The sequence below is a fragment of the Mastigoproctus giganteus genome, chromosome 11, assembly GCF_048544385.1.
Source record: "Mastigoproctus giganteus isolate SK-2022 chromosome 11, ASM4854438v1, whole genome shotgun sequence".
NCBI classification, from domain to species: domain Eukaryota; kingdom Metazoa; phylum Arthropoda; class Arachnida; order Uropygi; family Thelyphonidae; genus Mastigoproctus; species Mastigoproctus giganteus.
In genome coordinates, this window is record NC_143585.1 from 90,905,570 (window position 1) to 90,931,040 (window position 25,471).

At 38.4% G+C, this 25,471-nt stretch overlaps 1 protein-coding gene across 1 annotated transcript in view; it reads left to right on the top strand.

The window, feature by feature from the left end:
• LOC150078251 (sperm flagella and cilia-associated protein 1-like) overlaps positions 1-25,471 on the top strand; it is a 134,682-nt gene that overhangs the window by 32,124 nt on the left and 77,087 nt on the right. The window contains exons 2-4 of the mRNA XM_090384513.1: positions 8,489-8,600; positions 16,572-16,771; positions 23,271-23,343. Of these exons, the coding sequence (XP_090240639.1) occupies positions 8,489-8,600; positions 16,572-16,771; positions 23,271-23,343 (385 nt within the window). The remainder of the gene's footprint in view (positions 1-8,488; positions 8,601-16,571; positions 16,772-23,270; positions 23,344-25,471) is intronic.

Genomic DNA, 25,471 nt, shown 5'->3' on the forward strand with positions numbered 1-25,471 from the left:
TCATAACTACTTATTTGTACCCATCCCTATGTCTACAGTAGTGACTTGCCCTAAATACCACATTGCTCTAATTTCTACAATTTGTACATATGGTGCCATTTCAAACACTCTACTGAAATCTAAGTATATGTTAGAATTATTCTTTGCATCCATTTGCTTTGTGATGACCTGACAGTAGTTAATCAGATTTTAACCCACAAGCTATAGTTACCTACTTCACCCTTTGAGTCATCCTTTTGAATAGTAGGTATATTTGCATATCTCCAAGCTGCAAAGACCTCTTGAATTTAAGGGTGCACTTCAGGTGTAAATCCTTATGTACACCTGAAGGTTTAGCTACCTCTGTTTGCAGCTTCATTTAATATAATTGAATAAATTCAGTCAGTCCCAGCTACTTTGTTCACTTTTATCTGCAGCAGTTTCTCTTCCACTTTCCTTTCAGTTATTATAAAATCATTTAGGTCCAAATTTGTATTATATTTCTGCTTATCTTGTCTCTAGAAACTTGATATGTGAACACAAGAAAGAACAGGTCAAATCACATTGGTCCATTGGATATAAATTGCAACAACTATTGATGATCCTATACAGATCATTGATAAATTGAATAAATATTTTGTGTCTGTGTTCACACATGAAAAAGTTTATAAGACAGAGCTAGCAGGAGTCTATCTAATATAGTTGGGAGTTAAAAGAATCTATAATAATGGAAAGGAAGATGGAAAACAAACTGCTGCAGCTAAAAGCAAACAAAGCACAGGAGGTTGATGGAATCTGAACAGTTATATTAAAATAAGTTGCAAAAGAGGTAGTTAAACCTTTGGCTATGATAACGAGAGCAACCTTAGGCTCAGGAGAAGCCCCTAAACATTGATGGTGTGCAAATGTATTGCCTATTTAAAGGTTGATTCAAAGGTTGAAGTGGCTAACTACAGATGTGCAAGTTTGACTTCTGTGTCAGGGAAAATAATGGAGTCAGTACTTAAAAGTAGTAATGCAAGATCATCTTGATAGATGTGCAGCCATAAGGTAAACACACCATGGATTTCTTAAAGGTATATCATGCTTGATCATGCCAACCTGATTAACTACTATGAGGTCATCACAAAAGAACTAGATGCAAAGAATAATTTTGATGTCATGTACCTAGATTTCAGAGAGCCCTTGATATTGCACCACATGTATAAATTGTATAAATTGGAACAGTCTGGTATAAGGGGCAAGTTGGTACTATAGATAAAGGGATGGTTAAGTGATGGGAGACAGGGTAGTTATAAATGGCTGCTGCTTTTTGTGGACCCATGTGATGAGTGGAGTACTACAGGGATAAGTGTTGGGCCCTTTAATATTTTTAATATTTATTAATGATGCTGATGTAGGTATTTCAAGTCTGATGTCTATAAAAACCATATTCAAAGGTGAGCACAGTCATTAATGAGAGTAATCAGAGCATACTGCTTCAAGATCTAAATAAACTAAATGGGTGATAAAAAGTTGTGACTGAGGTTTAACATTGATAAATGCAAGGTACTGCATGTGGATAGCAGTAATTCCTTAATAATATTTCATCATCAAACTTGTGGTAGTAATTGTACAGTCTGACATGAAATTCTGTGGGCAGTTTAAACAGGCTGCTAAAACAGCATATAGAGTTCTGTCAACGATATTCAGGAAATTTTCCAGCTGGGACAAAGAGGGGATTATCCCATTGTATAAGGCAATGGTTAGGCCACAATTAGAATATTGCATATAGGCTTGTAAACCTTATTTTAGGAAGAACAGATCTCACCTCTCAATATGGTGATTATACATTATAATAACAATATTCAAATTCTGCATGGCCAACATCAAAATGACACTGTGTTTCTGTTATACTACATGTCACCAATACTTCAGATTTGTCAAATTTATTTACTACTGTACTCCTAGCATCAAACAAGCAAGTATATTGTTGGTGACTCTATTGTCAGGAGACGGGGAATATACTATGCAAGAAGGATAGGTGGAACAGGACCAGAGTATGTATAACAGGGGCAAAAGTTGATGACGTTGTAGAGCAGACATAATCTTTTAAGGGCACAAAAGGTGATATTGTTGTACATTGTAACTATTGACATTAAGAGTAAGAGATCTGCAGATTTACTCAACAAGTACAGGTCAATTTTGAAAAAAAAGGTCGCAAGTTAGGGTTGAATATGAAAGTGTCTGCAATTCTGCCTAGACACGATTGGAGGGAGTATATGATGAGAGCCTGTCGATCAATTTGGGCCTGGAGAGATTGTGCAAGGCTCAAGGGGTAGAATTTTTTCAGATTGGTCTGTGCTTGTTGACAGAAGAGACTGCTTTTACAGGGATGGGGGTACACTTAAATAGAAAGGGTGCAAGAATATTTGCTGATGCTATGCTGATACAGTGTTAGGTCGGTCAGAAAACTGCCAGCTTTGGGGGGAATACACAGACTAAAAGGTTAACAGTAGCCGCAGGCAGAGGCAAAAGTGATTCTTGCACTGCTTCTATTGGAATGAACAGCAGCAGCAGCAACATGGAAAGCAAGGCAATGGAGATATCCAGGACTGCTGGGAGTCATAGTGGAACAAATAAATACATGGGTTGTGTTAGGGTAACTAAGAGTAGAAACAGGTGCATGTATACTTGCATATACACCAGTGCTAGAAGTATAGTTAATAAATTTCATGAGCTTGAAGTAGCATTAGCATTAGCATTAGCATTAGTAGAGGCATTTGATGCAAGAAAGCAAGCTTATGCAGCGTCAGCCAAAAAAAAACAAAAAAAAAAAACCACTTCACCCCTCTGTTCATTCAAAATATCTGTCCAGCTGGGCCTTAAACTTATTTAGGCTATCAACTTCCACGACAAGGGATGGAAGTCTGTTCCACCAACCAACCACCTGCTGGCTAAAGGCAAATTTCCGCACGTCTATCCTACATCTGTCTTTCCTCAATTTGAATTTATGCCCTCTCAGGTGATTATTCTGAGCGAGAGGAAGAATCCCATCAGCATTGAGCATGCTTAAACCATTCAAGGCTTTATACACCTCTATCAGATCACCTCGCTGGTGCCTAGTCTCCAAACACTGTAATTTGCAAAACTTAAGCCTTTCTTCATAAGAGCACCCCTTTGTTCCATTCACTAATCTTGTTGCCCTTCTCTGTACTCGTTCCAGCAGCTCTATATCCTTCTTGAAATGAGGCCTCCAGACCTGTATGCAGTACTCTAGGTGTTGCCTGACCATTGCCTTATACAAGGAAATAATCACCTCCTTATCCCTGCTAGAAAAATTCCTATATCTCATTGACAATACACCATGAGCTACTCTTGCAGCCCGTCTGCACTGCTCAGAGAACTTCATATTTGCCTGCACAACCACCCCCAGGTCCCTCTACCACTGTCAGTGTAGTACCACAGAGTCGATACGTTGCTCTGGGATTGCTGTTTCCCATGTGTAGTACTTTACATTTGTCAATGTTAAACTTCATTTCCCACCTCTCAGCCCATCTGCTCAGCCTTTCCATATCCTGTTGCAGCAGCATAGTGTCAGTAGTGTCCTTGACAACCCTGCCTACCTTTGTATCGTCTGCAAACTTTGACATTAAGCTTGATATACCCTCATCAATATCATTTATGAATACAGAAAACAATAATGGACCCAACACTGAGACCTGAGGGACTCCACTAATAACATTAGTCCACGACGAGCAGTGTCCATTGATTACCACTCTCTGTCTTCTCCCCCTCAGCCACCCCTTTATCCGCAGCAGCAATTTGCCTCCAATGCCACACTGCTCCAATTTGTGAAGCAGTCTTCCATGTGCAACAGTATCAAAAGCCTTTCTAAGATCCAAGTATATAATATCAAAGTTATTCCCTGCATCCAGTTCCTTTGTGACTGCATCATAGTATCCAATCAAATTGGTCAGGCAAGACTTCCCCTTAACAAAACCATGCTGTGTCTGAGTTATAGCTGAAGTCTTGTCTAAATGATCCTGCAGTGCTTCTTTAACTAGTGCCTCCATTAATTTTCCTGGAACAGAAGTTAAACTCACAGGTCTATAATTACTTGTGTCAGCCTTTGATCCTCCTTTGTGAATTGGGGTGACATTTGCACATCTCCAGTCTGTGGGTACCTCCCCTGAGTCCAAGGAAGCTCTCATAATTATGGCTAAGGGTTTGCTTACTTCCTTTGCTGCCTCCTTTAATATAACTGGATAGATCCCATCCACCCCGGGTGCCTTTCTTGTGTTTATCTTCAACAATTTCTCCTCCACTTTACTTTCAGTTATTACAAGATTCTCTAGCTTACTGCTAGAGTTGAATACACCTCTGGCGTTCCCCTCGCTAAATAACTCCTCATGTGTGAATGTCGATGCAAAATATTCATTTAGTTTGTTAGCTACCTGAGCAGGATCATCAACAGTTGACCCATTGATATCAAGTGGACCAATCTGATTCAACCCCTTCCTTATAGAGTTTACATAAGTAAAGAACTCTTTGCTGTTTTTCTTTGCATCCCTTGCCACAGATTTCTCGTAATCTGCCTTCGCCTGCCTAACCTCCTTTGTAACTTGGTTACAGATCAACTTGTATCTATCATAGGCTTCTGTGTCATGTGTTAATTTGTATGTATCCCATGCATGTTTCTTCTCTGCCATATGCCTCATCAGTTCATCTGACATCCATTTAGGCCTAAACCTTGAACCATATTTCTTAGTTGGTATGTATTCCTAGTAGCTTCCAAGATAAGTTCTTTGAATGCTTCCCATTTTGCATTTGCTGTTGGTAACATCATCAGTTGGTCCCACTGTATAGAATTTAAATACTGTCTCAGTCCATCGTAGTCGCCTTTACGAAAGCAATAACCCTTCCCTTTACCCCTAATGGTAGTTACCTCTTTGAGTAAATCCCACTTCAGCAAAGTGTGATCACTGCCACCTAGTGGTTCATTTATCTGCAGATTCTTAATGCATGAAGAATCACTGCTGATAATCAAATCAAGAGTATTCTTCCTTCTAGTTGCCTCCTGAACATGCTGATGTAGAAAACAATCATCCAATAAATCCACAAAAGCCTTGCTAGTGTGTGAGTGACCAGCCCCCAAATTCCAGTCAATATCTGGGAAATTAAAATCTACCATTATAAGACTCTCTGATTTACTGGCCCACTCTATTTCCCTGTACAGTATCTTATTATACTCATCAGTGTCATTAGGCCTATAGCACACTCCTACTCTCAATAGGCCTAAACCTTGAACAATATTTCTTAGTTGGTATGTATAGCCTAGTAGCTTCCAAGATAAGTTCTTTAAATGCTTCCCATTTTGCATTTGCTGTTGGTAACATCATCAGTTGGTCCCACTGTATAGAAGACTTCAGAGGCTGATATTGTTGGGATATCAGAGACTGTACTGCTTATGTCACACAGACATAAGCAGTGCAGAATTGGAATTTGGCAAGTAAAATGTGTACAGAAAGGATAGACAGGACAGGAAGGGAGATGGAGTTATGCTGTTAGTTAAGAAACATATAAAATCTAAGGAAGTACATCCAATTTACGTTGGTGGACAATGCAATGTTGAGTCTGTTTGGTGTGACATAACCACTGGGAAAGGAAAAATGAGAATAGGTGTGTGTCATAGGCCTAATGAATCTGATGAGTATAATGAGAAATTGTGCAGAGAAATAGTGGGTCAGTAAATCAGAATGTCTTATAATTGTTCAAGAGGTAATCAGAGGGAGTTATACTCTTGATCTGATTATCAGCAGTAATTATTCATGCATTAAGAACTTGCAGATAAAGGAACCACTGGGTGATAGTGATCACAATGTACTGATGTGGGAATTACTTAAAGATGTAACTACCATCAAGGCTAAAGGGAAGGGCTTTTGCTTTTGTAAAGGTGACTATAGGGGTCTCAGACAGTTTTTAAATTCTGTACAGTGGAATCAACTGATGGTGTTACCAAAGTTGAATTCTAAGTAGGAAGCCTTCAAGGACTTAATTTTGGAGGCTACTAGGCTTTTCATTCCAACTAAAAAATGCTGTTCATGGTTTACGCCTAAATGGATGTCAGATGAACTAATGACGCTCGTGGCAGAGAAGAAAAATGTATGGGATGCATATAAAGTATCAGGTGACACAGAAGCCTATGGCAGATATAAACTAGTCTGTAATCAAGTCATAAAGGAGGGTAGCCTGATGAAGGCAGATTACGAGAAATCCTTGGCAAAGGATGCAAAGAAAAACAGCAAACAGTTCTTTACTTATGTAAACTCTAGAAGGAAAAGGATGAATCAGATTGGACCACTTAACATAGATGGGTTGACTATTGATGATCATGCTCAGGTAGCTGATAAACTGAATGAGTGTTTTGCATCTACATTCACACATAAGGAGTTATTCAATGAGGTGAGTGCCAGAAGTTGATTAAACTCTAACAGGGAACTAAGTGATTTTGTAATAGCTGAGAGCAAAGTGGAGGAGAAATTGTTGAAGTAAAACATAAAAAAGGCACCTGGGGTGGATGAGATCTATCCAGTTATATTAAAGGAGGCAACAAAGGAAGTAAGCAAACCCTTAGCCATCATTATGAGAGCTTCCTTGGACAGGGGAGTTCCCCCTTGGACTGGAGTTGGTGAAATGTATCACCAATTCACAAAGGAGGTTCAAAAGGTGACACAAGTAACTATAGATCTGTTAGTTTAACTTGTGTTCCGGGGAAAATAATGGAATCACTGGTTAAAGAAGCATTGCAGGATCATCTAGACAAGACTGCAGTAATAGTTAAAACACAGCATGGGTTTGTTAAAGGGAGGTCTCGTCTGACCAATTTGATTGGATACTATGATGTAGTCACAAAGGAACTGAATGCCAAAAATAATTTTGATATCATATACTTGGATTTCAGGAAAGCTTTTGATACTGTTGCACATGGAAGACTGCTGTACAAATTGGAGAGGTATGGCACTAAGGGTAAGTTACTACAATGGATAAAGGGATGGTTGAGTGGGAGACGACAGAGAGTGGCAATCAATGGGCAATGCTCTTCGTGGAGAAATGTTATTAGTGGAGCTCCCTATGGTTCGGTATTGGGCCCATTGTTGTTTTGCAAATTTATCAATGATATTGATGAAGGGATATCAGGTTTAATGTCTAAGTTTGCAGGTGATACAGAGGTTGGCAAGGTTGTTAAAGACAGTATGCTACTCCAACTGGATCTAGATAAGTTGGGCAAATGGGCTGAGAAGTGGCAACTGAAGTTTAACATTGACAAATGCAAAGTACTGCATATGGGTAACAATAACAGAAGAAAAATGTACCAACTGTGTCGTACTACATTCAGGCAAGTGGAAAGTGAAAAAGATCTGGGGGTAATTGTGCAGTCAAATATGAAGTTCACTGAGTAGTGCTGACAGGCTGCCAGGGCAGGTCATGGAGTCTTGTCAATGATATTTAGGAATTTTGCTAGCAGGAACAGAGAGGTGATTATCCTATTATACAAGGCAATGGTCAGGCCATACCTAGAGTAATGTGTACAGGTCTGGAGGTCTAATTTTAGAAAGGATATAGAGTTGCTAGAACGAGTACAAAGAAGGGCAACAAGATTGGTGAGGGGAACAAAGGGGTGCTCTTACCAAGAAAGGCTTAAGTTCTGTAAATTGCAGTGCCTGAAGAGTAGGCACCTGCTAGGTGATCTGATTAAGGCCTTGAATGGGTTGAGCAAGCTGAACACTGATGGGATTCTTCCATTTTATCAGATTAAGAACCTGATGGGCACAGATTCAAACTGAGGAAAGACAGTTGTAGAATAGATGTACAGAAATTTGCCTTTAGCTTTTAGATGGAACAGATTTCCATCTTTTGTTGTGGAAGTTGATAGCCTAAATAAATTTAATGCTGAGCTGGACAGGCATTTGGAACGAATGGAAGTGTGAAACTGGAGAATTTTTTTTTTTTTTTTTGGCCGATGCTGCATAATCTTGCTTTCTTGCACCATATGCCTCTACTAATGGTAATGCTAATGTGTGTGCCTGCTATTACTCTTAGTACCCCTATCATAGGCCATATATTTTCTTGTTGCATGAGGACCCCTTTTTGACCAGCTGTCCCCCACAACTTTCTTTTCAGTCTGCTGCATGTCCCAATAGAAGTAATGCAAGATATTATTTTGCTTGTGGCTGCTGTTAAATCTTTAGTCTTGTGTATCTCCCCAGTCTAATCGTTTTACAACCAACCTAATATTCCCTCTATGTTGTCAGCAAATATTCTTTCACCCCTTCTATTTAAATATAATTCATTTCAATAAACACAATCCATTCTTTTAACAAACACTGGCCATTCTGAGAAAAATTTAGAAATACTTATTTTGTCCAACTCCTTTTAAAAGAAATATATCTGCATGTTCAACTATATCCTCATCATTCTGGAAATGTTTCTAATTATCAAAAGTCACATTGTATGTTTTTGTTTTCAGTATTAGCAGCTGAGCTTATACATCATTACTTTCCCTACATGGTACAACTGCACAATTATCCTACATCCAATTCTGTTGCTATGAAGAAGATTAACTGGGAAACTCTAAACAGGTGATCTGAATTTTAATATTTCATTCCATTAGAAATAAGTTTAAGTAATATGGTTGGGAAATTACATTATGCGGTTTTATCCATAAGGTATATATAAAATATCTTTTGTCCACAAGGTATATATGCTATATATAAATATACATATTATTAGTGATTCTTACCATTTTACGATTCAGTAAGAATCCTGAAATGTACCTACAAACAATATAATGTAGCTATTGAGCTTGTATTTTAAATGAGTTTAAATAAAACTTGTTTTGTTCTCATTTCACATGGTAAAAAAAATAAGTGGTCTTAATTATATATATTTACTTATGTACATAATATGTATAGTTTATTATAAGTTTTCAGAATTCGGTAATTTAAAATTAATGGAACAAGTTAGTGCATAGCATCATGCTAGTTCATATAAAATCACCAAAGTAGGTGAAATGGCATCGTGAGATGCCCTGATATTGCACTACCTCAAATAAGCAATGATTCACTAGTACAGAAGGCTAATGTTACTTATTCTTGGTGGATACCACCACCACCCAGATGGCACCATTTGTAAATGGGTATGGGATAAAAACTCTGTTATCCATATCTATGTTCCTGTTAGACCTAGAAAAGCAAAAAAGGTGGAGGGCAGTGATAGTAGGAGAGGAAGAAGAAGAAATGCCATCAAAAGAGGAAAGGAGCAGTTACTCTTCAAAATCACACCACTAGTTCATTCATAAATCCCTCGAATAGGCAATAACACTTCCCCAGTAGGGAAGACTGTTGTTACTTATTCTTGCTAACAAAGAGAAACATCAGGCTCCTCCAGACAGTGCCATTTCAAGTCTTTTTTGCTTCTCATCGGTGGGTGGGTAGGTACCCTGGTGTTACAATACATGTAAACCCAGTTGTGAAGTATAACTTCACAATATGAGCGATGCTAGATGGTGGGCAATAGTAAAGACTTAAAAAGGTTTTAGTGTTGAAAGCTACAGACTACAGAAAATTCATTCATTCATTCATTCTGTCTGGAGCTACCTGAGGAGATTTCAGTATCAGGTACCCTGGTGTTACAATACATGTAAACCCAGTTGTGAAGTATAACTTCACAATATGAGCGATGCTAGATGGTGGGCAATAGTAAAGACTTAAAAAGGTTTTAGTGTTGAAAGCTACAGACTACAGAAAATTCATTCATTCATTCATTCTGTCTGGAGCTACCTGAGGAGATTTCAGTATCACTGAGCTTCTTAAATATGCTCTACCAGTGAAAGGTCAGCTGTGATTGAGTGTATGCCTGCTTTTACTCTTAGTACCTCTATCACAGCCCATATATGGGCTGTGATAGAGGTACTAAGAGTAAAATGGGCTGTGATATATATTGTACAGCCCATAAATGTATATGATATTATCTCTGCCCATGTATGGGCAGAGATAATATCATATACATTTGTACAAGAACAAGAAGTGACATCATAAAACTTTTATATATAATATCTTGGAATGTGTTCACAGGGTGTCCACATACCTCCTTTACAAAACTAACATGTTATTTTGTGGATGGGACAAATGATGCAAACCTGAAACCACTTATAGGTAATCAAGGATATCTTCAAGTTTCTGTTCACCAACCAGAAAATGTGTATGCTGTTATAGAGGGCAGCATAATCACAAAACTATAATTGTAGTGGAATTTTCCAATCCTGAGAAAGTGCTGTGTGTAATTTGGTTTAACGGGCTGAAGTCTGCTACAATTGTTATTATAAATTTCAAACATGGTTTAAAAATAGGCCACAAAGTAGACCTACAGTTCTGCAATGGAATGGAAAATTCACAAAAGACACCTATTTGTGGAGTCATCATGGACAAAGTGGTGGCTGAACATCAGTCAGGGTGCAGTGGAGCTGGTTTTAAGAAATTTTAAGGTTTGGGAACCTCTTGTCTAATGTTATCTAAAGTGTTACATAAGAACACTCCTTATTTCACATTCCTTATATCCAGCAGTCCACAACCATGAAACTTCTTTATTATCTTGAAAATTTTAGCTTTGCATGAATGGTTAGTGTTAAGGCATTTTTTGACAAATTCTTGACACTCATTGTAAAACTTAATTAGCATTAGCATTAGTAGAGGCATATGATGCAAGAAAGCAAGCTTGTGCAGCATCAGCCAAAAAAAAAAAAAAAAAAAAAAACCACTTCCACTTCACCCCTCCGTTCATTCGAATTAACTGTCCAGCTGAGCCTTAAATTTATTTAGGCTATCGACTTCCACAACAAGGGATGGAAGTCTGTTCCACCAACCAACTACCCGCTGGCTAAAGACAAATTTCCGCACATGTTTTTTTTTATGAAAACCCCAAACACGAAAGGTATCAAAACCTATAGTACTTAGTACCGTGCATGGGTTGAAGGAGAAGGATGGGGGGGGGGGGGATGCTGGAAACTTTGCTCTAGAGACTAAACATGGATTTCACCACTTCAAGCCTCCAATAAGCAAAGTGGTGGTATTTCACCAGTTGATGAAAGTCATCTACCACCTAGAGTATCATATATCTGTCAACTGCCAGAGTTGAATACACCTCTGGCATTCCCCTCACTGAATAACTCCTCATGTGTGAATGTCAATGCAAAATATTCATTTAGTTTGTTAGCTACCTGAGCAGGATCATCAACAGTTGAACCATCGATATCAAGTGGACCAATCTGATTCATCCCCTTCCTTCTACAGTTTACATAAGTAAAGAACTCTTTGCTGTTTTTCTTTGCATCCTTTGCCAAAGATTTCTCATAATCTGCCTTTGCCTGCCTAACCTCCTTTGTAACTTGGTTACAGATCAACTTATATCTATCATAGGCTTCTGTGTCACATGTTAATTTATATGTATCCCATGCATTTTTCTTCTCTTCCATATGTCTCATAAGTTCATCTGCCATCCATTTAGGCCTAAACCTTGAACAATATTTCTTAGTTGGCATGTAAAGCCTAGTAGCTTCCAAGATAAGTTCTTTGAATGGTTCCCATTTTGAATTTGCTGTTGGTAACATCATCAGTTGGTCCCACCGTGTAGAATTTAAATACTGTCTCAGACCATCGTAGTTGCCTTTATGAAAGAATAAACCCTTCCCTTTACCCCTAATGGTTACCTCTTTGAGTAAATCCCACTTCAGCACATGATCACTGCCACCTAGTGGTTCCTTTATCTGCAGATTCTTAATGCATGAAGAATCACTACTGATAATCAGATCAAGAGTATTACTCCCTCTAGTTGCCACCCGAACATGCTGATGTAGAAAACAATCATCCAATAAATCCACAAAAGCCTTGCTAGTGTGTGAGTGACCAACCCTAAAATTCCAGTCAATATCTGGGAAATTAAAATCCCACATTATAAGACTCTCTGATTTACTGGCCCACTCTATTTCCCTGTACAGTTTCTTATTATACTCATCAGAGTCATTAGGCCTCTAGGACACTCTTACTGTCAATTTTGATCTCCCAATGCTTATGTTACACCAAACTGACTCGACACTGCACTGGCCAGTAATGTCAACTGGCTTCACTTCCTTGTATTTTATGTGTTTCTTAATTAATAGCATAACCCCTCCTCCCTTCCTATCCTGTCTATCCTTTCTGTACACATTGTACTCCCCAAATTCCAGTTCTGGATTCCTTATATCTGTGTGACACCACATCTCTGATATCCCAACAATATCTGCCTTTGATGTTTTGAGCAATACCTCAAATTCATCAAATTTATTTACCAAACTCCTAGCTTTGGTGTACACGCAAGTATACATGCACCTGTTCCTATTCTTAGCTACCCTAACACAACCCATGTGTTTACTTGTACTGCAATGATTCCCAGCAATCTCTCAAATATCCTGCATCTTGTTTTCCAGGCTGCTGCTCATTCCAATAGAAGCAGTGCAAGAATCACTTTCACCTCTGCCAGTGGCTACTGTTAATCTATTAGTCCTTGTATCCCCCAAAGCTAGCAGTTTTCCGACCCACCTAACACTGCCTGGATAGCATCAGCAAATATTCTTGTACCCTTTCTATTTAAGTGTATCCCATCCCTGTGGAAGCAGTCTCTCCTGTTAACAAGTATAGACCAGGCTGAAAAAAATTCTATCCCTTGAGCCTTGCGGAATCTTTCCAGGGCTGAATTGATCGACAAGGCTTTCATCATATACTCCCTCCTATCGTGTCTGGGCAGAATTGCAGACGCTTTGAAATTCAACCCTAATTCACGGCTTTTTTTCAACAGTGACCTGTACTTGTTAAGTAATTCTGCTGGTCTCCTACTCTTAATATCATTAGTGCCAACGTGTACAACTATATCACCTTTTGTGCCCTTAAAAGATGATATCCGCTCTACAACGTCATCAACCTTTGCCTCTGGCAGACATACCCTGGTCCTGTTCCACCTATCCTTTTTACAAAGCATGTTCCCTGTTTCCCTGACAATAGAGTCACCAACAACTATTAGTTCCTGTGGGACCAGCGCATTCTGCCTTGGGGGTTGCCGCTGTGTTGCGTGATGACCAAGTGCAAGCTCTGACGTTGATGTGGGCAGCTGAGAGCTTGATGGGCCCCTCAATTTAGATCCTTTGAGGGCATTCACACTGTCCTTCGAGCTCTCATATAGGCCCATAACAACGCTATGTTGTTGCCTGATTTCGTTACACTCCTTGCATCGTGCACACACACAGACATCCCCCCATGCAATATCATGTCCCGTACCTGATTGCTCCACAAACATCATGGAAGCAGTGCATTTTAAAAGGCTGTGATTCAGAGGGCAACTGCCCCCCTCAGTTCTCCCCTGAGCCACAGCACTCCCATTAGCTTGAGCCTTTTGCTTCGCTGCTCTGGTCTGAGTCATGATTTCGATTTAATTTCAATAAAATTTCAGTACAAAATTATAACCCTAAACTTGTATCCGAACACAGTTATAACGCCATATGTATTTTTCAGTATCAAGTATTATCTACAAGTTCCGTTTATATAATTTCCGTATCAAGGTATGTATTAATTAATTATGTTACATTTGTAATGTAAGTCGTTATATGTATTTAGTTCAAAGTACAATTTAATTGACAACGAAGTTTGACAAAATTAATAGATTTTACTGATTAACTGACAGTATTATATTATATACTGTACTAAACTAAGCTTACGCTATCTAGTTCGGGATATAATGTTGTGTCGTATAACAATGGCGGCAAGTTATGAACGGTAAATCTACAGACACTTAAGTATTAATTAACTTCCAAATCCCGATGTCTCAATTCAGAATAAACTAATTTCCAAGTAGTATTCTAAAAAACACATTAGAATGGTATCTATACCATTCATATAGAGCATAACATTTATTCACCAGTAATGATGTGACAAATAGATTGTAACAAACTGAACACTCAAAATACAAAACCATCACTTTCGCAGTTACATAAATCCTCCACTAAATACCCTCACAGAGTTATGCCAATAACTGTTATTTGATTTTTTTCATTATACAGGGTGTTTCAAAAATGATGGTCAATAATTTAAAGGTGAAAAATACAAACTGAAATAAACAAAAAAGTCCCAGTGAACATCGGGCCACAAATGAACCGTTTTTGAGATAATGCACATTTTCTGTTAAGATCCACCACTGACTATGGGAGCACTAGTTTGGCAAAAAGCTGTGAATTCTTTGCTAAGGGTGGTTTTATTAAACATAAGATAATACATTTTTAATTTTTGGTTTCAACACCACAGATGTTATATGTTACAGGATGTTACAAAAGGTGTTGAGAATTCTGTCCTTGCATCCATACGCAGCTTTGTAGTCTTCTCTGCATTGAGTTGTGAATCTTCTCAGGCATTCCTAGGTCATTTATGATTTGCTGAAAGACTCCTTCAACCCGACGCTGCAATTCCTCAACTGTGTTAATGTCAGAAGTTACACCAAGCTTTTTACATGACCCCAGATACAAAAATCCATAGGATTTAAGTCTGGTGATCTGGGAGGTCACATTACAGGCCCACCTCTACCTATCCACCTGAGGCGCCTCCGTAGCCAGGTGGGAAGGAGCAGCAGTGCGTAGCACAGGCTTCTTGATTAGACTGGGGTTCGAGCCCGTCACCACCAAATACGGAGGATGCGGAAAGGTCAGGGAATGACCACCGCATATTCCGGAGCAATATGGCCTTGGTTGCTAATGCTCCTAAAAAACCAACCCAACAACAACCCATCCACCACTGACCATATCTTCTAGTCAGATACCGAGTCACAACTCGAGTGGCGCCTCCGTAGCCAGGTGGGAAGGAGCAGCAGTGCATAGCACACGCTTCTTGATTACTCCGGGGGTTCGAGCCCGTCACCACCAAATATGGAGAATACGGAAAGGTCAGGGAGTGACCACCGCATATTCCCAGAGCAATATGGCCTTAGTTGCTAATGCTCCTAAAAACCCAACAAAAACAACTGGAGCAAAATGTGCCGGTGCACCATCATGCATAAACCACATGTTCTGGCATTGCTGAAATGGATTATTATCATCATCAATGAGGTCTGGAAAACATTCTACAGGAACTGAAGGTACAGCTCTCCTGTTAGCCTGTTTGGCAGAAAGCGTAGTCCAATTAGATGGTCTCCTAGTAGTCCTGCCCAGACATTCAACAAGAAACATTGCTGATGTCATGATTCGTGAATTGCATTAGGATTTTTGTCGGACTAAACGTGACAGTTATGAAAATTAAAAATACCATCACGAATAAACCCAGCTTTGTCAGTGAACAAAATGTTGTTTAAAAATTGGGGGTTCAGGACATACTGTTGTTGCATCCACTGGCAGAAGTTCACTCTGGGAGGGTACTCTGTATTGCTGAGACCTTGTACTCGCTGAATATGGCAGGGGTACAGTAATTGGTGATGTAAAATTCACCACACACTGCAATGATTCAGTACACAATCTTGCAGAGCAACCCTCCTTGTCGAAATTCCTGGATTTTGTTCTGTTCTTTCTAACACCATTTCCTCAACATCAGGTGTTATGCTTCTGGGCCTACCTGCTCATACTCCATGTGCGAAGTGCCCATGTTCTCTAAGGCGCTGATGTACCCTAATGAATGTGCACCTGTTGGACTGCCTTTGGCAGGGAAATGCTTCTTGGTACAAACATGCAGCCTTGAGTGCACTGCCGTTGGCTTTACCATACATGAAGTGCATGTCTCCATACTCTTCGTTGCTGTAACCTCTTTCCATGTTGACTATCCTCTGACAAGTACTAGTATGCCTGCTATGTCTCAGAACATTGAGTGGGGAGAAAGGGAGAAAATGAGTCTAACTTAAACAAGCAAGTCAGTGGTGGATCCCAACTCTGTACAGTTCACCTTGTCAGTGGTGGATCCCAACTAGAAATGTGCAATATCTCGAAAATGATTCACTTAAGGACCCATGTTTACTAGGCTTTTTTTGCATATTGTAGTCTGTACAGTTCACCTTTAAATTATTATTATTATTATTATTATTAGCCATATTGTGCAAGGAAGCCTGAGGCTTATGCTGCACCAGCCAAAAAAAAATTTTTAGTTACCCTGTGTGTGTGTGTGTGTGTGTGTGTGTGTGTGTGTGTGTGTGTGTGTGTGTGTGTGTGTGTGTGTGTGTGTGTGTGTGTGTGTGTGTGTGTGTGTGTGTGTGTGTGTGTGTGTGTGTGTGTGTGTGTGTGTGTGTGTGTGTGAGAGAGAGAGAGAGAGAGAGAGAGAGAGAGAGAGAAGTAGAAGGAAATCACCAAGAAAGAGAAGAATGATGATATCCAGCTGAGGACTATCACTTTTGAAACACCCTGTAGTTAAGTTTAAGGCAACGTTCATTGGTTGTTAATATCCATTAATCTCTGTTAGTATTCTAGTTAGCATTTCTTGTTATTATCCTGTTTTAATAATTTTCAGTGCTATAAAGAAACCAAAATTAAATTACTTTTTATCTATTCCCCTCCACAGAAAGGTTCTCATAAAGCTAGATTATATCCTTCCTGACCTGACTATACATGATTTATCAACATCCAAGAGGGATATCACAGAACAGTTTCTCTATGTCCTGCGCAATAAAATTGAGTTAGCATTGAGAGAACGGCAGCTTCGTCAACAGCAGCAGCAGCAGCAGCAGCAGCAGCAGCATCAGTGGTCACAGTCAAATACAGGTACAGTTTTTATAGATTTGATCAGTATTTTAGCTGACTACATATTTTAATGTTGACTATTACTGGAAGGGGCTAGGTTAGTTTTAGTTATTACTGCCTTTATAGCTTTTTTCCATGACTTTCTTTGATATCAGCAAGCAGCAGGAAAGATCACAAGATTTGGCATGGACTTTTAATACGATTGAGGTAAATCTTAATTGCATTCAGATGCAACAATGTTTGACTGCGGATGCTAGCCTTCAGTGTATGTGAAAAACGAGAAGTGCTCCAACTCTTCACCTTTTTATCAACTAATTTGTTGGGAAGAAAAGTGAATTTCTTGGATGTTGCACACTAACTATAACTTGCTATGGCAGATGCTACACTCAGCCTGTTCCCCCCCCCCCCTACTGCCACCATCTGCTTGTCTGTGTCCTATATACAAATAGAAATCACCTGTAGTATTTACCTTTTTTTTTTTTTTCAGAATTATGATTTCTGTATTCTTTCTTTCCACTAAGTTCAGTCACAAACAATTGTGAATATACTGTCATTTTGTAACAAATTGTGCTATCCATCTTTTTTAACAGGTTTGTTATAGATAAGATTTAAAAAATTATATATATATATATACGGCAGCCTTCATTTAGGCCGCCGTAGCCTAGTAGTCAGGTGCACATGCCTTGAGTGACCGGGGTTCAAGCCAGTGACTGCTGAATACGGTGCTGTTTCTTGTATTCTGTATTCTGTGTATCTTGTAAACTCCTCTGACCGTTTGGTCATCCCGGAGTATAAACAGAAAATTTATTTATTTATTTATTTACAATCAGATGGTTAATCTTCCATCGCTTGAACCCTCAATTTACCGGGGATACTCATGTGGTATCTGTGAGACATCCCTTTTTGCTTTAATGATAAAAAAAATTAGCTTTTTTTACTGAATTGAAAGTGGTGTTGTGTTAGGGGGCTTAGAGGGGAACAGGTACCCTGTGTGTTATCAGACACTCAGCCTAAAACACTGATGGATCCAATATCTCTCTATTACAGAAGATTTAGGAGAAGTCCGGTTGGCCTGCCTCCCTAAAATCCACTCATGCACACCTTCTTGATGGTAAGCCCTGTTACGTCACTTAGGTGGCAACGAACGTGTAGAGTGGTTCTCTTCAAGAGGCCTGGTCAGCGTAAAGAGGAAAAAACCAAACCCTCCAGCATATGACAGCACAACAATACAAATGGCCCTCAGTCCCCAGCAGCTTTCACTCTCCCTCTTACGGCAGCGAGAGGATCAGAGTGGAAGAAGAGGGTGCTAAGAATCTCTGGGTACGACCAGGCTGCCATGCACGGAAACTGAACTTGGCCTGTTATAACGTACGATCACTCATCGGTGAAGACAGGATATTAGAGCTGGAAAAGGAATTAGAAAATGTGAATTGGAATATCATCGGTTTGGCTGAAACAAGAAGAAGAAATGAATCACTTATAAGTTTATCAAGTGGAAATCTGCTGTACACCAATGGAAACAGTGAAAGGAGTGAAGGTGGAGTTGGGTTTCTGGTCCATAAAGATTTTAAAAACAACATTTTGGAATTCAAAAGTACATCACCTAGGGTGTCAAGACTAATACTCAAGATTTCTAAGAGGTACAAGCTAAAGATTATAATGATTTATGCACCAACATCGAGCCATGATGATGAAGAGGTTGAAGAAATGCACACTGAAATTGAGAGTCTTCTAGATGAGCAGAAAACCCACTACATTATTAGCATTAGCATTAGCATTAGTAGAGGCATTTGATGCAAGAAAGCAAGCTTATGCAGCATCAGCCAAAAAAAAAAAAAAAAAAAAAAAAAAAAAGTAACATAAATAAATAAAAATAACCACTTCCACTTCACCCCTCTGTTCGTTCGAAATACCTGTCCAGCTGAGCCTTAAACTTATTTAGGCTATCAACTTCCACGACAAGGGATGGAAGTCTGTTCCACCCACCAACCACCCGCTGGCTAAAGGCAAATTTCCGCACATCTATCCTACATCTGTCTTTCCTCAATTTGAATTTATGCCCTCTCAGGTGATTTTTCTGAGCTAGAGGAAGAATCCCATCAGCATTGAGCATGCTCAAACCATTCAAGGCTTTGTACACCTCTATCAGATCACCCCGCTGGTGCCTAGTTTCCAGACACTGTAATTTGCAAAACTTAAGCCTTTCTTCGTAAGAGAACCCCTTTGTCCCATTCACCAATCTAGTTGCCCTTCTCTGTACTCGTTCCAGCAGCTCTACATCCTTCCTGAAATGAGGCCTCCAGGCCTGTATACAGTACTCTAGGTGTGGCCTGACCATTGCCTTATACAAGGGAATAATCACCTCCTTATCCCTGCTAGAAAAATTCCTATATATCATTGACAATACACCATGAGCTACTCTTGCAGCTCGTCTGCACTTATTATTATGGGGGACTTCAATGCTAAGGTTGGAAAAAGGCAAAACAGCGCAGAAAGAGGAACTATAGGAAATTTTGGAATTGGTGAAAGAAATAAAAGAGGTAAAAGACTTGTGGAATTTGCAGAATCTCAAGGACTGTCAGTAATGAACACTTTTTTCAAGAAAAGGGTGAACAGAAAGTGGACATGGAAGAGTCCAAATGGATTAACAACTAATGAAATCGACTTCATCCTCACTAACAGAAGATATATTGTGAATGATGTTACCGCCCTGAATAAGGTAAATGTTGGAAGTGATCACAGAATGGTAAGATGTATATAGATGGGTAAAATGATATAGATGGAGGAAAGGAAAGGAAAAAACTGACTTGAGTAAATAATACAAAGGTCTTTAAGATAACAGAGGAGGAGAAAAAGCTGTATGTACTGGAACTTAAGAACAAGTTTGAGCTTCTGCTGACTGCTCAAGACCAAGATATCGACGAGGAATATTACAACTTTCTGAAAGTGATAAAGCCCAAGAAACCTATAGGGAAAAAGAAATCCAAAGAAGAAAAAATTAGTCAAGAAACACTTGTCATGATGAACCGAAGACGACAAATGAAGAGCAAGAAAAAAAATAATAGGGAGAAAATTGAGTATACTGAGTTATGCAAAGCCATTAGAAAGAGACTCAGAGAGGACATAAGAAGATTTAACACAAGAAAAGTAGAACAAGCATTAAGGGAAAACAAAGGATTTAAATCAGCAGCCATGAGCAGTAATACAGAAAGACAAATGATACTGAAACTGAAGAATAGCGATGGTGTACTTATAAACAGCAGAGAAGGCATAATTCAAATAGCAGAAGACTACTATAAAGAGTTATACAAGGAGCGAGGGAATGATACCAGCAGTGGGGAAGATGGATTGCAAAGTAGCAACACATACAACATACCCGATATTCTTCCTGATGAGGTAGAACATGCATTGAAGAAAATGAAGAATCGGAAAGCCTCAGGGGAAGATGAAGTTACTGTAGAGTTGTTAAAATTGGGAGGAAGAGACATAACACAAAAACTGGCAAGGCTCTTCACAAAGTGGATTAGAAGAGGTGTGACACCTAAGCAGTGGAATAATGCAATCATAGTTTTGCTGCATAAGAAAGGAGATAAATCAGAAATTGTAAATTATAGACCAATTAGCTTGTTATCCCACATCTACAAGTTGTTCACAAGGGTCATTACTAACAGATTAGAAAGAATACTTGATTAGAAAGAATACTTGACAATCAACCGAAAGAGCAAGCTGGCTTTAGGACAGGATTCTCAACTATGGATCACCTTCACATAATATCACAGCTAATGGAGAAAGCAAATGAATATAAAACACTATTATGCCTGGCATTTGTGGATTATGAAAAGGCATTTGACTCCATACAGCATAAGGCTGTATGGAGTCAAATGCACTGGAAAGGAAATGCACTGCTTTCGGGCACTGGAAAGACAAGGCATAGATAACCCATATATTATGATTTTGAAGAAAATATATGAGAGTGCTACCTCCTTTATTAGACTAGACAAAGACAGTAGGAAATTTAAAATCAAGAAAGGAGTTCGACAAGGAGACAGAATATCTCCGAAGCTGTTTACTGCTGCCCTTGAGGAAGCTTTCAGAAGATTAGACTGGTCGCAGAAAGGAGTCAATATGAACGGAGAGTACCTAAACCATTTACGATTTGCAGATGACACTGTGGTCATAAGCCACGATCCCAAAGAATTAGAGGAAAATCTTAATCAGTTATGCACAGTTAGTAAGGATTTTGGACTAAAGATGCCACGGAAAGGGAAATAATGATTGAAGGAGAAGTAATTGAAAAGGTGGAGTCATATACTTATCTGGGACAAAGTCATATACTTATCTGGGACAAGTTATTAGCTGTAATAATGATAAATGGCTGGAAGTCAAGAGAAGAATAAATTTTGGATGGATAGCATTCAGGAAATATAGTCACATACTGAAGAGCAATATCGCAGTTTGTCTGAAACGTAAAATAATGAATCAATGTATACTCCCCACCATGATTTATGGAAGTGAAACTTGGGCACTCACCAAAAGAATGGAAGAGAAGCTGAGAACTACACAGCGAAGAATGGAACGAATTATACTGGGAATCAGACTGTTAGATAAGAAGAGAAACACATCGAACTGGATTAGGCAGCAAACTCAAGTAAAGGACATTCTTATCAAAACAAAAGAACTAAAATGGTCTTGGGCAGGACACATAGCTCGAAGACATGATGACAGATGGACTAAGAAAATAACAGAATGGTACCCAAGAGGAGCTAGAAGAAAACCTGGAAGACCACGGCGGAGATGGATAGATGAAATTCATGAGTTTTTGGGTAGTAAATGGATGGCCAGTGCTCAAAACAGAAGGAACTGGAAAGTTGCTGGAGAGGCCTTCATCCTGCAGTGGATTAAAAATGGCTGATGATGATGATGATGTTGTGTTAATATTGATATCATCGTAGAACGTAATGAGTATTATAGCTTTGGTTCATACTATCATAACACAGTTATATACTGTATAATATTATTATTAAATTAATTTTTTTATTATTTTTAATAATTAAAAAATAGAGCTGGCTGAGTTCCATAATTTCACTTTCTTTCTATGATAGATTAAATTTAGATTTTTACCATAACAAGTCAATAGTAAAAAAGTCATTGGATTTTTAGGATACTTTTTGTAATTTGTAAAAGTTCTCACCTCAGTTCAACTTTAGTTAAAATGGGATGTTCTTTCACCTCAATTTGTATACATTGGTCTCTTTATTAATGATTGTATTTGGTTCTGTGAAAATGACTGTCAACTGAAATTATCATTAATCAAGTATATGAAATGTGTCAAGGGCGTAATCCATTCTGAGTCGGAAAGTTGTACTTTTTCAGAGAAAAACTATACTTTACAATATTTAAAAATTTCATATTAGTAAATAAATATTTTACTAACATTTATATGTATATTATCCTAAAATTTGTATGTACAGCAAATTGATTTAAAAAAAGAAAAAAAACCATTTATGGAATCCTTCCTCTTGCTCAGAATAATCATTTGAGAGGGCATAAATTCAAATTGAGGAAAGACAGATGTAGGATAGATGTGCGGAAGTTTGCCTTTAGCCAATGTGTGGTTGATTGGTGGAACAGACTTCCATCTTTTGTTGTGGAAGTTGATAGCCTAAATAAATTTAAGGCTGAGCTGGATGGGTACTTTTTTTCTTTTTTTTTTTTTTGGCTGATGCTGTACAAGCTTGCTTTCTTGCATTATATGCCTCTACTAATGTTAATGCTAATGCTAATTTTGATTTTCTAAACTAAATTAAAAAATGTTGAATGAAAATAAATGATAAAAACCAATAATAATAATAAAGAAAGTTTTTACTGTATTATTTATAATTTTCAAAGTCACTGATCCCTGGATTGAAACATAGATAGCATGGCAGACTCAATGTGAACATCTTTATATTTGTCATCCGTTTGCGTTTAGCTGGCAAAACCAAAGTTCTACAACGAGATTACACACCTGTCACTGGTGTTTCACAGATGCCATGTGGGATTAGGAACTGTTCAATAGAGATGCCTGTTGCCTGCATCTGTTAAATGCTAAGCAAAAATTTGTCTCATAATTCTCATAATTAATTTTTTAATATCTCATAATATATGAGACATTAAAAAAAATTAATGAATTGAAATGAAAACAGAGAAGAAAGCTAGAGAATATTGGTGGGCAAAGGTACACGGGAGGATTTGATTTCATTTACAAGTTTAAAAAAAAGGAACAGAAAAACTTTTAAAAAATGGCATCTGTCACAGGCAACTGAAGGTTAAATAAAAGGTAGTATTTATTTTTTATAATTCCTATCTCTTTTTTTCTTTCTCTTTTACTCATAAAAAATATGGGTTTTCACCCATATTGTTTATGCGTAAAAAATGCTTTTTTGCTTTTTGCTTTTTTTTTTTTTTTTTTTTTGCATAAAAGTTACCCATATTGTTTATGGTAACTTGAATTTTAAAAAAATTCTTACTTTCTTTTTAGGAAAACCATATGAACCATGTGGGATGGTGAACAGTGATGTTCAAGATCAGCAAGGTCTACAGAAAGATAAAGAGTATGTCATTTATGATGAGTTATTATGTTTGTTTAAAGTGGTTAAAAAAGCACTGTACACAGCATGAAATTTTTTGTTTTAATATGCTTCACTGATTTCCAAAACTAAAGCAATCAAATACTTTGTAATATACTTTCTAGATGTATTATAAACATGCAATGAACAAATTATTATATACTCAAAAGATAGTGCTGATTTCACATACTGATTACCATGGTCACAAAATTCTAGAAATATCTAGAAACAGCACTTTATAGGGGAACAAGCAGGAAATCAGGCTTTTTCTCATTTTATGGACAAACCTGTCATATCAGGGTTGCCAATATGTTAAGAATATCTAAAGGAACATGAACAACCTGTTTGAATATGCTGGAAAGCTGGTAGAAGGCTTGAGACTGGTCATCAGGGTCATGCCAAGCCATTTTAGTACCTGAGGCAAAAATAAAAAATTGCACCCTGCTGTCAATGATAGCAACATTGGAAATTATTTAATCTTTCTTTTTGCGCCCCTTTCACCTTTTCACTTGGGGCAAGAGCCTCATTTGCCTCACCCTCGGCACGGCTTTGCTGGTCATCAACAAATAGGTGTACATAATCAATGCTGATTGTGCAGTTGATGCTCACTTGGAAACAGTACCAAGTGAACATACAGGATATGTCGATTAAGATCCATGTTCACTTAGAACCCCAGATAACAGAAGTTTATTTTTTTCCTGCTTAGCCACCAGCCAGGAGTGGGGGGGGGGTATATTTCTACTACTGACAAATATGCCATTTTTTCAGAATATCTCTGGTTTTTCTCCTTTGAAACTATGACTCATTTTCAGAAATCAGTGTATTAGTGCCATCAAAAAAAAAAAAAAAAAAAATGCTTCCAGGGACTCACATCTAGTGAGTATGGGCTTGGCACATACTCACTAGATGTGACCTGAGCTGGATATCATCATTCTTCTCTTTCTTGGTTGTTATTTGTTATTTTGGTTTTTAGGAGCATTAGCAACTAAGGCCATATTGCTCCGGGAATATGCGGTGGTCATTCCCTGACTTTTCCGCATCCTCCGTATTTGGTGGTGACGGGCTCGAACTCCGGTCTAATCAAGAAGCATGTGCTATGCACTGCTGCTCCTTCCCACCCGGCTACGGAGACACCTCTCTTTCTTGGTGATTACCTTCTACTTCTCTCTCTCTCTCTCTCTCTCTCTCTCTCTCTCTCTCTTTCTCAGGGTAACTCAGAAATTTTTTTTTTTTTTTTTTGGCCGGTGCAGCATAAGCCTCAGGCTTCCTTGCACAATATGGCTAGCAATAATAATAATAATAATAAGAGAGTCCAGGGATGGAAAAAGGAAGTACTCCGAGGAAGCAAGATCAGCAGAATATGGCAGGTTACAAAACATTTTTAAAACAACCTTGGCTTTGAAATTGGCTATCCTCGCACACAATTTTCAAATCCATTGCTATGGAGTAGTTCTTAACAATTGCATTGCATGCAAAAAAGTTGGAGTAATATATTCTGGTGATGGTAGTGCCTATGGACTGTCCTTGGGGTTGGGATGTACAGTGGGTGCAATGAATCCAGACCCCGGGTTAAAAAGGGCCTTAAATTCTAACAAAGGGCGAGGACCTTTCAATCCAGAGAAGAAAAACTTCTCCTACTGCCCTTTTTCCTAACATTAATTCTCATACCTGGGCCCCTTGAACTCTATGTAGGTGTCCTGATGGTGCCCCTTTGAAGATAATTGTTTTTCCCTGATTGGATGCACATGGAACTCACATGGCATCAACAGTGTAAGCTCATTTTTGTGAAATATGCAGAGTGGTCAAGAAAACACAACAATTTTGAATGCCTATATTTTGTGATGTATTGGGCTACATTTTGTGACTTTGATGTCATTAACCCTGCAGTGTTGGTGCTGCATCTCCAAGGTATAACTCTAAAATGATGAACCCGTGTTAACTGTTGGTCAAATATTTTGATTTTCTATACATTCCTAAGTATAGACAAATCCTTTCTTGGTATGGTTTGTAAATTTTTTGTCATTTTTCTAGAGTTATAGTGTGAGTGTACTCAGAAGGTGCTGCCCATCATATTTGTTTTGCTTTTAACTCATAATAAGCCGACCGGGCTAGC